Source organism: Podarcis vaucheri, assembly GCF_965113315.1.
Source record: "Podarcis vaucheri genome assembly, chromosome: 4".
Taxonomy (NCBI): Eukaryota; Metazoa; Chordata; class Lepidosauria; order Squamata; family Lacertidae; genus Podarcis; species Podarcis vaucheri.
The window spans coordinates 99,129,362-99,148,291 of record NC_138762.1 but is presented as its reverse complement, the minus strand read 5'-3'; the positions used below and the strand labels follow the sequence as shown (position 1 = coordinate 99,148,291).

Genomic DNA, 18,930 nt, shown 5'->3' with positions numbered 1-18,930 from the left:
AAAAACCTTAAGATCAAGGTAGGGGCAATGTACTGGAAGACACTGGTTGCTATGTGGAAAGGATTCTTCCAGGAGAGGGAGGCAGGTAGGTAAAGATAACACCGGGAGCCTGTTCCCGTTCCAGCTGGAGTGTCTCTTCTCCTTCCACAGGGCCATCTGCCACCAACCACCCCGTGACAAGGAGCCTGATAACTTGTTATATTTTTGATATTGTTTATTCTGATGTTATTAATGTATTTTGATGTTCACTGTAAGCCTCCTTGGAAAGATATGTGTCAGGAAAGTCAGGATAGACAGTAAATATAATAAATAAACAATAAATAGTAAGCTATTCAACAGCCAATCAAATAACACTGATTAAGGCGGACTGAAAAGCACAACATACTGTTTTCTTAAATGACAAAATCTAAAAAGCCAAAACATAAAATGCGGAAGGATGGCTGAGAGACTCTTTCTCATTTATCAGAACAATAGGAGTTCCACATATCTATTCACAGTTGAATAATTAAGTTCAATGAAATATCAGTGTCTCTTAGTGTGAGTATGTGTGTACACACACAAGGGAAATTCACCACCGTTCCACCTGACTGTTGTAATCCTCAGTAACAGCTAGTGTTTCTGTTTCCTCCTCTTTTTGCCATTCATGGACCTTCTGTTCACGCAACATTTTTCGCTCCTCCCGTCGTTTTTGGCGATTTAGTTCATGCTCTTCTTGCTTGGCATACTGAAAGCGCTGTAGAAATAGGTCCTTAGCGTATTCATACAGCTGCATATCCAGGAAGTTCAGCTCTTCGATGCGCTTCCGCACTGACTCACTGATATCCACATTAGAGGCTCGAGTGATATTGTACTGAGTGAACGGAGAGATGAACTCCAGGTTAAATGTCCTCTCAAAGAGATATTGAGTTTTCCTCTGAAATTCTGTGAGCCCAAAGAAGGCCATGTTTTTCAAGTTGTTCTTGGCGCTTTGGAGAAGGATCGTGTTCCTTTCACTTTCATTCATAAAGGTCAAATTGTAACATCCAACCAGGCTGAGGTCTGCAAGCATGCGCACCTGCCGACTGTTAGCCAAATTATGGCCACAATCCATGAATTCCTGCAAGCTGACCCCAGACCAGTCATCCCCTAGGTAACACATCGGCAGTTCCTCTGGTGTCGGGCTCCTCCCGTCACACATGTGGAGGGAAGTCTTCCATGTTGCACCCCTTTGAACATGTTTCCATTCACTCAAGTAGCGTGACACAGGGTCTCTCAGCATTGTGATGTAATAGAAGTTCCTGAAAGAATTAAGAAAAGAAATTAAGGTTTCAGTGGTGTGTTGCTTCTTTTAATTAGTCAATTATTAATTGAAGAACGTCAAAGAAATGTCTGGAATTGGGTATGTTTAACACTGGATTATGATATCCCTCAGATAATCTCATCTGTATTACTATTTTCTTTATTTATAAGATTGCTTATCTAGCCTACACCTTAAGATCCCAGAGCAGGTAACAACATACAATTAAAAAGAAGTGAAACAGTTTATACAGTCTGTAGAAAAGTAATAGGACTTTCTGGTGAGAGCTGGATTTCCTCCAGCTTTCTGACACATGTTCCTCTGTAAGAGCCAAATTAAATCCAACAGTGTGAGATCCAGGATTAGATTTCTTACTTTTTTATTTAAAAAACCCTGTAACAGTCTCCCCCACACCTCTGGGTTTAATTAGGACTGCATTGTTGGAGAAGGGGGCATTAGCCCTTTCTCCCTGTACCGTTTTCCCAATGAAAATTGGTCCCAAAGCAGTAGGGCAAAACACAGAAGTGTTAAACTGGTACTGAAATATTTTTCTCCATTGGGCAAATAGCAATGAGGGATTTTCATCAAGAAAAGGGTATAAGGGGCAAAGTAAACCCTTCCTCCCCCAGTCACACAATCCTAATCAGATTCCCAACCCCAGTGGTGGTTGTTAAACATTTGAAAAAACAGTGAAATATGCAATCATTGATTTTCTGCAGTCATGTAAAGTTCAACTCTGAGAAGCAATACAGAAATGAATTTTTATGTGACAAACATTGTAGGGTTCTCTCATCTAGCATTTAATCTCCAAGCTACAGCAATGTAATAGTTAAGAGTCCTATTTTTTTATATTTATATTTTCACAAGTGCCTGATTTAAGCTTTGGTCTTAAATAAAGCTTAGCTTAGAAAATTCTTCTTTTTGGCCTGGCTTAATCAATATCTCTCGCATCAGGACCAGCTCTGCATACCAGAAGGAGAATTTCCACCCCCATCGTTCAGCCCGAACACTGAGGTCCAGCTCCAAAGGCCTTCTGACAGTTCTCTCATGGTGAGAAGTGAAGTTACAGGGAACTAGGCAGAGGGACTTCTTGGTAGTGGCACCTACCCTGTGGAATGCCCTCCCATCATATATCAAACAATTAAATAACTAAATGACTTTTAGAAGACACCTGAAGGGAAGTTTTTAATGGTTAGTATTTTGTCAGGAGCCGCCCAGAGTAGCTGGGACAACCCAGTAAGAAGGGCAGAATAACAACAACAACAGGGGAGGAGACCAGCAGTGCCTCCTAGTCACCAAGAAGCCACTGTAGAGATGGCATGGGGGAAGGGGAGGCAGCCTCCAAGAAGCGTGCCATTTCTGTTGCTGCCAGTGTGGCGGCAGCAGCAGGCAATGCATTTCTTGGAGGCTAGATCTGCTGCCGCTGTGGATCCGGCTGCCTGAAGCAATTGCCTCACTTTGCCTCATAGGTGAGCCGGCCCTGTCTCGCATCGTATCATACAAGAGCTTCTGAATAAGCTGGGACAACAAAGTGAATTCACTAAAACACATAAGCACACACATTCTCCAGTCATGTGAAAATTTAATATGTTTAATATAATGCAAAAGAGAAGGAATGGGTACCATTTGGAAAGTTGTCAGGGCTAAATAAGAAATGCATATTATGCGGTGGATCTCTAAGGAGATTCAGTCATCTGTGGCCTCTGGCCATGCAATAAAGGCAGACGTCACTTTGTCCTTTAGCTTTTCTCCAGCTTTCTGAATAATTATGAAATTATGGGAAATATAGCATTGTCAGATGCCCAGAGGCTACAGGTAATCACTTCTCCTTGCAGCAACATGTGAAGTTGTAAGCAGCTGCTGCTAACTTCCCAGTCACCTTTTTTGTTCTCCTCATAGATTTGATTAGAGAGATGTACTGCTCTGAAAGAAAAGGACAAGATTAAATTGCCTCAAATCCAAATGTTTGGTATAATAGGGCTTTTCAGTTGCATCATCTGTGCCTGAATGCTGCCTAGGAACAGAAACAGCAGCTTGTGAATCATTTCTATCCTTCCTCATCAATCCCAGCTCCCATCGTCGTCATCCCCCCCCCCATCATCTTCACTTGATGTAATATTTTCTCAATACACATGCATCCTTCCCACCAGCCTCCTCCAACACATTTACAATTCCAAATACAAGACAAGCAGGTTGGTAGCATTAAGGTATTGATTCAATTAAGTAAATATGCATACGTCACGGAATCAGGGACAGCCCAAGATACGTCTGTGGTGAACAATGATATGGCACCCCCTCCATTCCTTGTAGAGAAGCCAATTGGATTGAAAATGGAGTCTTAGCCTTCAACCCTGACAATAGGAGAGCCGCCTCTACTGGACCAGACTAGCTTAGGGGGCTCTGTGCTGCCTACATGCCATGTATAATTGCATCCGCCAGCCCCCTGCCACCTCCCCACTGTCATCTGCTGCATTATTCTGCTTTATGGTAGGGCTAGTTCTGCTGGATACTGGTATCGTCAACAACATTTCTCCCCAAGCATAGTTCTGCAATGACCTTGGCCATCCAGGATATGACTAGTCTCACCATCTTCATTAAGAACCTCCTCTGCCTTTTGTATGTTAACAACAACAGAAATGCAATCACTTCTTGACTTCCCTTTCAAAGTTTTATCTAAGCCTACGTTGATTTATGGTACTATTGTTAATGATTTTACCTCCACAAGCTGCTTTGAACCAAACTGTGAGATACAAATCTAATTAATAAGACTTGCAAATTCTAACTATGAAATAAGTTATATGACAAAGTAATTTCTAAGGGCCATTTTGCACATTTCTCTTATGGGGGCGAAGAAGTCAGCATACACAGCTTGTTAGCAAGTAATAAATACATTTACCTTTTTAAGCCAACATGGTGAATCATAAATCTGTTATAAAGTAATCATCTCCTATAAAAGTAATGTACAAAAAGGCCTTAGCAACAGTAAACATAGCAACACTTTGGAAGCCTTGAAGCATTTTGAAATATTGGGAGGACAATATAAGACAGAATGACTACTCAGGGGGAAAAGATCGTAGAAAGCAGACAGCAAAGGGAAGAAGACATTTTTTAATTAAGAATAAAATTTCTTGTACACAACTAACTATACAATGCTCCAGGGAATCTGTTAAATCCTCTCCAAGCAGCACTCATTTAGGAATAATTACTTAAAATAAAAATAAAAAAGAGACTACTTGATGTAACCATTAACATGCTTGCACTACTATGGGCAAAGTAGAAAGGAAGGGGGGAAAGCAAATTCTGTCACCATTTTGTAACATGTGCTTTTGACAGTTCTACTAATTGCCAAAAACTCAGGCAGAAATGAAATTTATTTGGGAGAATATTTGGGAACACTTTAGCCAAAGGCCTCATCCATGCATAATTCTAAGCCGTGGTTAACATTAATCAGAGTTGATAAAGCACAGTTAAAATCTAGGCATCTTCCAGTCGATCACTTGTACCTTGGCTTTTTATACCGCAGCATAGTTTCTCTCCTCTCCCTGCTGCCCTCCCCACAGCTTCAGACTGCTATCCAAATGCCTTTATGCTGCCCTTAGACTGGAAATACCTCGCTTTGTCATTAGTGTCACCAGCCTGCTTACTATTAGGCAACAGGATGGATGGGGCATGGGAAACCTGACAGCTACTGCTGGCAACTGCCACACCAGTTCTGATCCTCACTCCCTATAACAAAAAGGAGACATAATTAAAGAAGAGCATTCACCCTTTCCATGCTCCATGCTAGGTTGGAAGTTTAACAGCAGACGCTGTGAAGAGAGGCATTTGTCCCCTTCCCTCCCTCTACTTTTCAGTCTTACCCACCTTTTCTCAAGCTGTAATCCTTCTAATCCTCACAGGGTTCAAGTCTGCATATCCTACAAAGTTGCTCAAGATCATTTTAAATGGACGAAAGGGAGTCTTGGTGGCCTGGGAACCTGCAATCATGTCCTGATGCCCACCCCACTCCAAAAAAATGTGCTTGAAGAGAAGGTGGCAATGACTCTAAAGTTGCTCATTTGAATGCACACCCTTTCCCACGCATCCCAATGCATCCTTGTGGTGCCTTTAATTTTTTCTCGCCTCACAGGGCAGCAGCCGTGAAAGCTAGAAAGTGCTTTCAGAACATGACGTGGGGAGTGGGACAAGCAGTTGTTGACAGGCACAGTTAAACGCATGAGTGAGAGCAACTGAACCTTGAGAATGGTCTGAATTTCTGCAGCTCTTCACTCATGGCTTCGGAGCCTTTGCGCGGTGACAAATTCTTAATCATAGTTAAGGAGGACCCAGTTTGGACTCCATACTAAGGTATGGTTAATGTTAACTCAAGTTTATAAACCAACAACCACCCTTAATAAACAAGGAAGTTTTAACCATGGCAATAGTTAATTGCAATAGTCAGTTATAGCACCAGGGGAAAAAATCAGAGGAAGGGGGCAAGAAAGAGTTCAGGGAGGAAAGGGGTGAGCTCCTTGTTTGGGGGGAAACTTTCCCCCTTGGCACTGCCTAAAGCCATAGTTAACCCTCAGGGCTGGGTTTAGACAATCAGCTTTAACTATGGTTAATTGAACCATGATATATAAACCATGGCTTAGTAGTATCACAAAAACGGTGTCATCCAAAACTGCATGATCCATATCAAAAGGTCATGGCCAAAAAACAATATTTTTGTGATAGGAAAGTGCTTTATAACAAGGTTTTTGAAACTCTAAATATTCAATGTGACCTACATCACCTCTATCTGTGTGCTTGCTGACACATTCAAAGAACTCTGAAAGGTTAGTGATTCAAGATTTACACTTCCACAAACTATGCTAGTTCTGCTTCAGCAGGATTTGTATGTCTTTATATTTGGTAATTCTATCATCCATAATGATTCCCACCAGTTTTACTGGAACAGATGTTAAAACTCACCAGTCTGTAATTTCCAGGATACTCTCTAGAACCCTTTTTGAAAAATTGGTGTGGATGATGATCTTAGAGATAAATTATGTATTTTTGTTAGTAAAGGTAAAGGTCCAGTTGTGGCCGACTCTGGGGTTGCGGCACTCATCTTGCTTTATTGCCCGAGGGAGCCGGCGTACAGCTTCTGGGTCATGTGGCCAGCATGACTAAGCCACTTCTGGTGAACCAGAGCAGCGCACGGAAACGCTGTTTACCTTCCTGCCGAAGTGGTACCTATTTATCTACTTGCACTTTGACGTGCTTTTGAACTGCTAGGTTGGCAGCAGCAGAGACCAAGCAATGGGAGCTCACCCCGTTGCGGGGATTCGAACCGCTGACCTTCTGATCGGCAAGTACTAGGCTCTGTGGTTTAACCCACAGCGCCACCCGCATACAACAATTTTGTAACAAAGATGTGTATTTTTGTTAGAGGTTCAACAACTCCACATTTAAGTTGTTTAACAACTATTGGGTGAATGCCATCCAGGACCAGTGTTTTTATAATTTATAATTTATTATTACAGCCAATTACTTTGTCTCTTGTCAACACCCTTCCTGAAAAAATTAGCACAGACGTGGGGAGCTGCCCTATATCTTCCAAGTGAAAAAAATGCATTGAATCCATTCAGCTTCTATGCAATCTCCTTCTCCCTCCTTTAGTACACCTCTGACACCATTCTTGGCCAATGTCTAACTGCCTCTCTAGCCTTCATGCCAACATTCCTAGGGATGTTGAAGAAATCCATTGAAAATGGACCACTGACCCATTCACCTGGCACTGCAGCATGAATTCTTGCTCCAGAGGGCAGATCTAGAACTAATGCGTGGAAATTGCTAGGTAGCAGAGTTTTGAACTTTTGAACAGTCTACGCTGTTCAACAATGGAACAAACTCCTTCAGGAGGTGGTGAGCTCTCCTTTGCTGGAGATATTTAAGCAGAGACTGTGCTGCCATGTGTCAGGCATGCTGTAGTTGCTTCCTGCATTGCAGATCCTGCCTTGAGTAGACTGTTAGATTGGATGACCTCCAAGGCTCTTCCATTGCCAGCCCCTGCAGCTACTTTACACTTCAGATAATTCTCAAGAGTTTTTTTATACCCATTGTTGTTAATTGGGCATGAAGCAAAACTGAATGTCCTCAAAACATTCTCTCCTGAGTGCCTCATTACCAAAGAGATTATTCAGCAGGAATTTGCCCTAAATTATAGGGCAAAAACAAAAATCCCACACACCAAGTTAAGAAAGAACACCAAAGGAAAAGTTCATGGTTGAAGTTAACACAGAGGAGCCAGTGCAAAAATAGATCTCCACCTGAGTCATCTCTCAGCAAACAATACATTAATAAAGTATGAGACCCTTACATCTGATCCATTGATAATATTCCTTGGATTTCTTCAGACAGCCTTAGCATCTTTCAGCAAGGTTTGCCTGACAGTGGGGAAGCAAAGGCAGTGCTAGGGGGAGGGGAGGAGGAGGAGGAGGAATGCTGTGGTGAGAACGGCTAGAAAGAGATCATGAGACACTGTCAAGTGGTGGAACTGTTCTGGGCTAAATTTAGAGCTAATTAGTGTGCCTACACAATCTGATGCCTACTGAGCTGAATGTTGCTCACCAGCCATGTACTGTGGCCTGCCATGTGCTTGACAACCCCCATGTTTTTGCAGTCCCGGGCAGTCAGAAAAACCAGGAGCTTCACCAAGCTTCCAGCAGGCATCTACACACAATTGGTGGGCTGCGTTCAGCAGGTCTGTAATTAAAATTGTGCCAATAACCACCACACACCTGTGAATAAGTAGCCATCTCCCTGATCTTATTCTTCCTTAGCAATGACTCATTTGAAGCTATTACTTCAAATATCTAGTAGGTTTTCCCCCACTGTAAATACATCTCGAGAATAGTTCAGCACATATCTTTCCCAGCACCAAGACACATTTTAATTGGCATGTCTCTTCCTCTCACTGAAGATGTATCAGCACTGACATGTTCACCTAACTGTACTCAAGCACTTACACATTTCAGAATCAGCCACACAGCACACAAATCACTAATCACTCTGCATAATTGTTGCCATCTTTAGTTTGTAATGCATCATTTCTTATTGGTGTTGCTTTAGTCCATTAAGACCAACATAAGGAAAGCAGGGCTGGATCAGACCAAAGGCCCGTCTAGTCCTGCATTCTGTTCTCACAGTGGCCAACCAAATGCCAATGGGAAGGCCACAAGCAAGTAATGACAGTAATAGTGCTCACTTCATGCACTAATGATACGTGTGCATAATAGCTTACCACATATTAATGATGAGTGGTGCAATTACCCCTTCCCAGACAGACATACTGGAACCACAGCCTGCTCTGATTAATTTGATATTAGATCATAAGTCTCCCACAACAGTGCCCCACAATGGGGCTTCCAGGAAAGTACCAGCCATGGAAATGTCTTTCAGCAATTTACAAATTTATAGATGAAGTAAGGCCAAAGACACTGAGAAAACACAGGCCTGTCAAGTCACACACATCATTCTCAATATATTGTGTGGAAATCTTTTAATCAAGTGCAAAATCATTTATTAGAGATTTATGACCCTTTATCCTCACAATCCTTTGAAGTACATTAGGTTGAGAAAAATAGCAATGGCTAGTGTCACCTAGTGAGTATTGTGGCTGAGCAGAATATCTGAGGAACAGAAATTTAAAATATAGGAATCAGCAACAGAAGAACAATTATTGTATTTTTGGTTTTTATGGAAGCCGCCCAGAGTGGCTGGGGAGGCCCAGCCAGATGGGCGGGGTATAAATAATAAATTATTATTATTATTATTATTATTATTATTATTATTATTATTATTATTATTATTATTTCCAAACATAATAACAAAACTGGTTGCTCAGACTGTATGCTGAACATTACTTTCTAAAACAATTGAGCATTATCTGCATTATTTCACCTTTCTTTTAACTTCAAAACCTTTAAAGAAAAAAGTGGAAAATCTGTTAATTACAACAGTCATATCTCAGGTTACGAACGCTGTGGGTTGCGTGTTTTTGGGTTGTGGACCGTGCCGAACCTGGAAGTACCGGAATTGGTTAATTCTGGGTTTTGGTGCTCGCGCATGTGCAGAAGCACAAAATGATGTCGCGGAAGCGCCGAATCGCGTCACGCACACGCGCAGTTGCAGCACTTCAGGCTACGAACGCTGCGGGTTGCGAACGTGCCTCCCGCACAGAACACGTTCACAACCGGAGGTATGACTGTAACCTTAAAAACTAGTTTTTTAAGGAACTAGTTTATATGACCTAACAGAGCTTTCTCGAGCACTGTACCCTCCAGGTGTTTTGGTCTACAACTCCAATAATCCCAAACCCATTGGCCATATTGGTGGTTCATGGGATCTGTTCAAAACATCTTGAGGGTACTATGTTGAGGAAATTTGGTTTAATGGTTCAGGAAAAAATAAGAAAGTAAAACTACTGGTGTATTCATACCTACACTCCCAATAGGGAGTAAATTATTATTGTAGTGGGCACAATGTCTGGTTGCTTTCACACTAGTTTTTCACTCCAAAATTGCCATAATTTGATTTGGGGATGAGTGAACAGGTGCCCTTTATTTGTCAACATTTGTAAATGAAGACAGCTTTAATTTATTCCATTTTAGTAGTGAAATGCTGCTATTCAACTATAAAAAGAAAAATAATGAAAGGTAACTGGTAATTACCCCCCCCACACACACACACACCATGGATAACAGAAAGTTGACTGATAAGAGGTAATGCCTCACTAATCCCCCAACCTCATTGAAAATAAAGCAGCAAACAGGAAGCCTGGAATTAACATTGGCATTAAAACTGAAAAATGTGTTTGATGGATGAGATTTGCTTATGAGTAAACATTACAGGAGATTCTTGGTCACAGGCATTGTCGAGTAATGCAGCGCTATTAAGTTCTGTGTGGAACCTCTTGTTTTAATTCTATTTTTCATTTATTATGGAAAAGCAATGCTTCGTTAGTGCTAAAGAACTCTAGCATGGTAGTGACCAAGTTGGCAATGTGGAGAGTTCAGAAATTACGTTACTGTTAAAGTTACTGCTGGGTGTCTACACACGGTGCCTCCAATAACTGCTGCCTAGGGTCTACTTCCTTTCTTGATGTTAAAAAGGGCATTTAAGTTGTGTGGTCCAGCAATGGTTTCCATACAATGGCAGCATTTTAACACATTATAGTTTTCCATCAATATCTTTTTTATCTGGACATCTGTGGCATGAACAACGCTTGTACCACAGTGGTGTGGGACCTTACAATTGGAACGGCTCTTCTCTTGCTGTTGCTAGAGTCATATGGGAGTGGAGCCACAATGTATAACTAAGTTCTGTAAAGATTGCTATTATCTTATTGGTTCCATACACAACAGTCACAAAGAACAGGCTGAGATGATTTCTTGTACACCAAATTATTAAAAAAAAACAGAAATCTGCGAGTTGATCTTCTGCAAGGTAAGATGGGCTAGTCACAAGAGATTTAAAAGAAAAGAGGGAAATCAGTGAACTTTGAGTTCAATCATACTTCATATGATACAGACATATGTAAAAAAAACCCAACACCCCCAGAATACTCTGATGGGGACCCTTTAGGCTGAGAATTAACTTTAATAATAAATAGGGGGAGATATGGAGTTTCCAGCAATAGGTTATGTGACGCTTTGAAAATTTGCTTTTTTATTTTTATCCAACCAAGAAAACATATTAATTCAACTTTATAATGTATTTCAAAATACTTTATAATCAAAAGTATCTTGTTTTTAATTTATATCAAAAGTTTCTTGTTTTTAATTTATTTTTGTTTTTAGCTTGTTTTTAAACCTTTTTTAATTTTATCTTTTGGTGTTTTTTTATACTGTCGTGAACTGCTGTGGTGAAATATTTTTATGATACAGTGGTATATAAATATTTTTTATAAAATAATAATAATAAAAATGGGACATAAAAATCTGGCCTAACACTCTAACCGTGGCCTGCCATTCATTAACAGATAACGCTATACATATCAACTCAGAAGTAAGTCCCACTGAGTTCAACAGGGCATACTCTTGGGTAAAATTGATAAAGGACTGCAAGCCAAGTGCTCTTTTCTGCCCTTCTTAGACTGGTGAGCAAAAAGAATCAAGTCAGTGGAATTGCTACCAGAACAGACTCTAGGCTATTGAATTTCTTTGCTCCGATGAAGTATCAATAGAAATGGTCCCACCACACAATTTATATGGAGTCACAAGCAGAGCATCAGAAGAGAATGGTACAGCCTAGAGGGAATCTCCAAGACGGATTACGGTTAATGAGTCGCACATTCACCTGGAGATATCAAGCATTGCAGTATGAATCTATAATGACACATTGTCCCTTCGTACTGAGCTGATTCTTGCCTCAGGTGCATTATAAATGAAAACAGGAATTCTTGTGCCACACTGCACCCATCCAAAATGCTAGTTGTGATACTTGAGTTACTGACCAAAATAAATGAAAAATCAAAAGGTCTTGTGCCCAAGTAGATTTTCATTGTTTTTATTAGCATTTGGAATGGGAAAGTTTTAATTAGCAGAAGTTCACCATCTGGCTTCAACAGAAACTAATCCTTTTATTCATATATATTCAGCTTTACTGCTCTTTGGACAATTCCGTGACACACTCTCTCTATTTCAGAGACATCCAAACTCCTCTTTCCCACCTATGTAAAAGCACGGTAGAATATCCATTTTATTACTTTTTATTTCTGTTTTACTGGGAGAAACAGTATAGGGACGAACTCAGTCATGGTTTCAGAGGACTAGAACACCTTAAAATGTTTGCAGTCCAGAGGTCAGTTGGGAGCTTATTTGCCGAGATGGATGGTCCTTTTGAAGTAAAAGGACAGCAAGACCACAGCAGATGAAACAATGATAAAGACATATGAGGGAGAAGGAAAGGACATCCAGGAATGTTTGCAAGAAGTTGCCAACAGGGCAAAGGACTAACTATTGAAATATCTCATGGTTAGTCCCTCCAGCTGGAATAGGAACTGCATAAGAGATAATGAGCTCTATTTCACATGCTGCCACTTAATTTTGGGAGCCAAATTGAAAAAGCACTTTTGCCAATGGAAAAAAGCACTTGAAAATTAAACCACTGAAGCTTTAATTCATCATGACAGTTATGCAGTGAAGTAAACAAATAAACTTAGGGAAATAAACAAAAAATATTACAATTTATGACCCATTTTTCTATACATAAGTATGTTCATAGCTGAGTACAATGATGCAACTAAACAATAAGGCAATTTAAAATTTGACACAATATATATAAATGATCAACCAATTTAAAGGATAGAGCATTGGTGTCAGAAAATAAGAACCTAAATAAAAGCCCAAAAGTAGCATAGTTATAAATGCCTTTCTGGATAGGTCAGTCTCCAATACCTGCCTAAACACAAGAGTGGGTATATTTCTCCCCTTCAGAAACAACAGGGGGAAAGGCGCTGTCCCTTGTACCCATCTTTTGTGACTCTAGTGATTACAGGACAGACAGCAGAAGCTATATTACTAAGCCCTAATATAGTTTCTGCCTCTGTCCTATTCACTTGGAAGATGGCTCTCAAAGGTATCCTGATTCAAGTCATTTGGGCTTTTAAAAATTAAGATTACAACTTTCCATGGCAAAGGAACTATTTGAGGGCTTCCCCACTCACAGTCCACACTCTTTCTAAACAGTACAGATCACCAAACCATGTCCTACTAAATGTGTTGGCAAAATAAAATGTGAGATGGGCACATAACTGCCATAGAGGTCATGAAATCCTGAGCTGCACCAGACAAGGAGGTCTCAGTGTGCATGCTTAAGTTCTCCAAGACAATAGGTCTGGTGGTTCTCAGAACCAATTCTGAGACCACTTCGATCAGTCCATGCAGGTAGGTTGTTAGGTAGTGAGATGGGTGTTACACTAACAGAATCCTTATATATCCTGGAACCCAAGTCAAGGTGCAGGCTCTTGATATTAAGTGTTTGCTCCCAATAAGGAATCTGGAAAGGCAAATGGAGTCATGGTGGACCACACAGCAACTCCATCTCCCCACCCACTGAGTTGAAGATGATACTGTATTGAGAAACCAGATGGTCATAAATTTGGCCTCAAATGGTAGACACTATTTGACCTTAAAACCTGACTCTATAATCCAGCATATGTGGGGGATGGATGTAATTACTCAGTGTGAATGAAAGGTTCTTTCAATATCTACACAGTATCATTATTCTCCTGAAGAAGGGCATAAGCTTTGCAAAGTTCAGGAGTCAAGCCATGGTTCTAATTAAATCTGCAGCTTGAGGCCTGTAACCAAACTGCTACTTAGGCTCACACAAAGGGCTTGTGTTAGTTATTAGGCCATGTTGCTACTCTGGCTGATTTTAGAATGGCTTTCTGCTGATGTTTAGAGAGTTTCACAAAATAGATGCTTATGGGTACAAATGTTGCTCATAGTTGAATGTACCTAAGAATATTAGAAAGGAGTAAGATTATGACCCCATAAATCTGCATGAAAGGGCAGGACTAATGGAAAAATATCCTAAAGTATTGTGAGTACAGCACAAGATATTATGGGCTGTCCCGTGAATCCACTGGATGAAATAGGGGAAGAACGTTGCCTCAGGAGAGTGAGGAAAATTCTCAGGGATGATTCACACCCTGGCCGGCAATTTCTTGATCTCCTGCCCTCAGGCAGAAGATAAAGAAGCATGATTAGTCGCACCAACAGGGTAAAGAACAGCTTCTATCCGTGGGCTGTTAGGCTGCTGAATGAAAAGATAACAACAGGGCAACTGACTTTCGGGTTTGGTGTGTGTGTGTGTGTGTGTGTGTGTGTCAGTAAACGAGGCGAATTACGACTAAGAGAGCTGAGTGGGGGGTGCTCATGTAATCTCACTGCATACAAGTTGTACAAGTGACAATAAAGTATTTCCATTTCAATTCAATAAAGACTATGAAAGCATTAACAGCTGAGTGCAAGAATGTGCTTGTATACTTAGGTACATGTGCCAAGAAAAATAGGAAAAGACCACAGATGCTCAAGCAAGGACTGCAGAAGTGAAATTGCTATGCCAAGAGGAAGACTGGAATATGTGGGATGTGAGTAAAAGTTTGTGGTCAGCTACACACCTATTTTAATGGAAAATCAAGGTAAGTCAGAAAATGAGTTAATATGTCAGGTGGACAAGAAATGAGGAACAGCCAGTTTTGACCATCTCAGTAAAAATCAAAGTATTACACCACCACCATCTGCAGTGGAGGGCTGATACATCCATTTAGAGGCCCTAATCAATCAGGTACCGATAGTTAACATCCTGATTTGCATAGGCCAAGGAGGAGGAGTTGACAATAATCTTGGGAATAAGGTAGTTAGAAGTGGAACCCTTACCTTGTCTTCAAACCCCTGCTGTGAGTTTTAATTCCCACCTGTCGCTAGAGGTATCTTGCTGACTAATTGCTTATTGCTTTAATGGTCATAAGTATGTATTGATCTATTGCTGCTTTAACCTTTAGCATCCCTTCTGTATTAGATATTAATCTTTCTCACAGATAAAAATCTATTCTATTAATCTATTCCTGGCATCTTCCTGTCTTTTCTGAATGTTGGCCTGCCTCTATAAACTTAGACTGAGGTAGAGGGGTACCACTGGGAGTGAGATTATTAGAATAGGGCCATACCTTAAGAGAACTTGGACATCTCTATACTGTATTTACCGTATTTTCTTTCAGGTCTAGTGACCCTTTGGACTCAGGAAAATAGTTTCATTTTTCTTCAGATCCTGTCTGTAGTATAAAAACATTTGACCAACTGTAAATGGAGTTGTGGATTGTGAGAACAGAAGTTGCACATTAAAAAAAAACCTTAAACCAAGTTTTGTGACTGAAACAGAAGATGAGAAAACAGTTTTCCCCTTAGCACACAGATGGGGAGCCTGTAGCCCTCCAGATATTGCTGGTCTGCAACTTTCATCATACTTTACCATTGGCCATGCTGGCTCAGACTCTTGAAAGTTGTAGACTAACACATCAGAGGGCTGAAAGAGTTGTTTGGAACGATCTATTAAGGCATAGGGAACATAAGAGGATCAAATTTGGTCACAAATTCTTTCTTTGTCACAGCTTACTTGTGTAATTTCATTTGAGATTTCTAGACAAGCTATATTTTCAAATAACGGAAAAGCTAATGTTATTAACTGCCCTTTCTGTGAAGTCTTCCCAGTCTCCTATGGCAATGAAGTGCCCATCTTGTCTGATTATTAAGGAAAGGGACTGCCTTTATTGTAACTGACCTTTCCATCTTCTCAATTGGATCTGCTCTGCTACTTTTCTTAACTAGACAGGACTTCATGACCTTACTAGGTAAGAGTTTTTTAAAATGGCCTTTCCAACTAGACCACTCTGCTCTAAGCCTTTTGCTACTTAATTACTAGCTATAATTTGCAACCTTCAATCATGACTCTGATTTCTGAAGTTTTACACCACTTGTGGCAACCCCAGTTCTGCTAGACAAGCTGCGGAACAAGTAATATAGAATTATGATGCCACAGAAACAAATGAAAAGGGAATTTTCTTCTTCTTCTTCTTGTACAGTGGTGCCCCGCAAGACGAATGCCTCGCAAGACGAAAAACTCGCTAGATGAAAGGGTTTTTCGGTTTTGCGTTGCTTCGCTAGACGAATTTCTCTATGGGCTTGCTTTGCAAGACGAAAACGTCTTGCGCTTTTTTTTAAAAGCCGCTTGAAGAGGCGCAGTTGCGACGGACCGTGCTTCACAAGACGAAAAACATCGCAAGACGAAAAGACTCGCAGAACGAATTCTTTTCGTCTTGCGAGGCACCACTGTAATACATAATGTATATAACCACCAATGAAATTAACAGTTTAAAACAGAGGGATTATAGATTAATTAAAATAAAATAGCAGGGTTAACCTATACAAGTTGTACCAATACAACTGAGTTTGAAAATATGTTATTACAGCAAACAAATAGAGTCTTCTTAGAAATCTGGATATGAGAAAAGGAGTACTTGGAGTTTCTTTTGTATTTGTTTAAAATTTCACTTAGAACATTTATTTCCCCCCTCTCTTTCCATTTTCTTTTCTTCTTCTTTTTGGCAGCTGTCTTCGGTGTAGTCAGGTAAGTAGGATAAATGACTTATCTATGAAACAAATTCCAGAACTGCTTGGTAAATAGGCCTTCGAAACCAAGTTGCAAGTACACAACGTCCTTCCCTGAGCGAATTTTCTTTAATCTCTGATAATCCAGTCACAGGAACTTTCTCTTGCTTCTCCAATAATAGTTCAATGGGATTTTGTTCTTGTTGCTGCATTGCAAAGCATTCCAGAAAAACACAATATTGGTTGATTTTCCCATTTCCTCCTATGGCTTTAGCCATGCCTCACCTTGCCTTGAGATGCCCAAGCTGGATTTTCCTGCCTTTTCTGATGAAACCACCATTTCCAGGTCACTCATCGATCATTTCCAGCCCCTGGATATTACTAGAAGCAGAACATCATGTCGGATGATAACTGAGCAGGTTCAATGGGGGGGGCACTTTGAAACACTGATTCTGGGGGGAAAGCACTCGCCTGTTGCTGCTGCTCAGCTGTTTCACAATCAGATAGTGATGACAATGGAGTTGTACTTGGCACAAACAATTATTTCCCCCCCAAACCAGTACAAAAAAACAACCCGTTATTGTCGTGCCTTATGTGTTGGGCTAGATATAATTTGAAACAGTCCCGAGGTTGCCATGGCAGCCCAGATGTCCTGAACCACGCTGGACAAATGCTGAAGTCTCTCAAAGCCTAGATGTTCGCAATGCTGCACTCCAAGACTTTCTCCACCAGCTTAAGCAAGGAAATTGGTACACCAACAAAATCCCAATCCTCCCAAACCAAGTACACACACCAAAAAGTGGAAGGGTATCTGACTGGAGAGCGGGATTCCTATGGACTACAGCTGCTATTACTAATACTCCCCACCCCTCTACCTGGAATCTGTGGGCAGAATAGAGAAAGGCTCATGCCTCCCTTTCCATCCAGACAGATCTTGCTTATGCATAGTAAGTCAGCTTGCTCTTCCCACACCATAAATAACAACCTGAGATTTGATAGCAGCATCTGAAGGCATAGTGGACTGCACTAAGTCTATAAAGGCTATCCAGGCTGCAAGAAGGATTTTGAAAATGTGTGAAGTTGTTAAGATTGCTTTGCTGTGCTCATCTCATCAGCCATAACACTCTCTGCTCATTACTACATCTATGATGCCCTCCCATGGCCCACTCTAAACACTACCACTTTTGCAACCCAAATACTGATTTCTAAGAGGATCTCAACCCTATTAAACACTCATTCAGTCACAAATGAAAGTCTACTATGCACCACTCAAGTCAAGATTCTATCTCCACCAGGGACCAATCAATTAATACCTCCTGCCTCTCTGTAAATCAATTCATAATGGACCACATTCCTTTAATCCTCTCTTAATTAATATACCATAGCTAACTAAAGGTTTCCTCTTTGTTGACCTGCACAAAAATAAGCTAAACAGCCAATAGCCCATCTCTTTGTGTTCCTATCAGCACATCATACTGTATAAGTTTAGAAAAATGTTACTTCAGTGTCTCAAAATGTATATATATTTTCCGTTGACAAAGCTATCAATAAAAATGCAGCAGGTTGACTTGCATATATCTCAGAATTCTATTTCATAAATCAAAAACATGGCACATAATACAAATTAGGGTCAACCTCTGGAAACTTGGGCAAATGCACAGTACTCTATATGTGAATAATTTTCAATACAGAAAACATTTTACAATAAAGTTACTTGTCACACACTTCAGTGCTTTTCTGAAGAACAAAGGAAATCTGAAGAGGGTCTCAGGGAGTTGTTTGTTCATGCATTTAATGTGCATGGAAATTAGGATCAAACGGAGAGCAAGTGTTCAAGCCACCAAGGTAAAGACAAAACACAAACTGCAATATGGTCTAGCTTAGAGTGGCATTCTAAACCACAATTGTATAGGACACAAATCTAATAGACCTCATCATTTGCAAACCTGGAGTTTTCAGTGCTGTATGATAATGAGCCTCCAATATCATTTGTTCTGTATATAGAAGTACAAAATGTGTGTCATGAACACACTGATAAAGTGCACTAAACTGAGTGTGACATTCCCAGAATCCCTTACAAGGACCCTAGAGATCACAGGGTCACTCAGTTACTCTACTGAGTCATTATGTCCCTTAATTCAAACTGTTCTTAAGTGTTATATGTTACAGTGGACGCTCGGGTTGCGAACATGATCTGTGAACAAGTTGTCATTTTATACAGAATACTGGGGGCGGAGGAAGGGTTGTATTGGGTGGAGATGTCCCTCTTTCCAGCCCTGCCAACCACCTGCAGAGTGACAGCAACATCACTCTGCTAGCACAGAACTGCCCCATCAACCTGTCAAATATGCAGGGGGAAGTAACTCTTGCAGGCTCTTCAGAAATAGGTCTTGCAAAGGTGGTGACAGGGGCGGGGGGCAGGGAGAGGCTGAGCTTGCCCAGCTTATACTGTATCTTGAGCTGGCCTTGCTGTCATCACGTGATGGCACTGGGCCCAATCCAGACTCAACTGAT

The 18,930-nt window shown here is 40.7% G+C and overlaps 1 protein-coding gene across 1 annotated transcript in view; it reads right to left on the bottom strand.

The window, feature by feature from the left end:
• Positions 1-441: 441 nt before the first annotated feature.
• HS6ST3 (heparan sulfate 6-O-sulfotransferase 3) overlaps positions 442-18,930 on the bottom strand; it is a 177,490-nt gene continuing 159,001 nt past the window's right edge. The window contains exon 2 of the mRNA XM_082218754.1: positions 442-1,277. Within this exon, the coding sequence (XP_082074880.1) occupies positions 569-1,277 (709 nt within the window). The 3' untranslated portion in view covers positions 442-568. The remainder of the gene's footprint in view (positions 1,278-18,930) is intronic.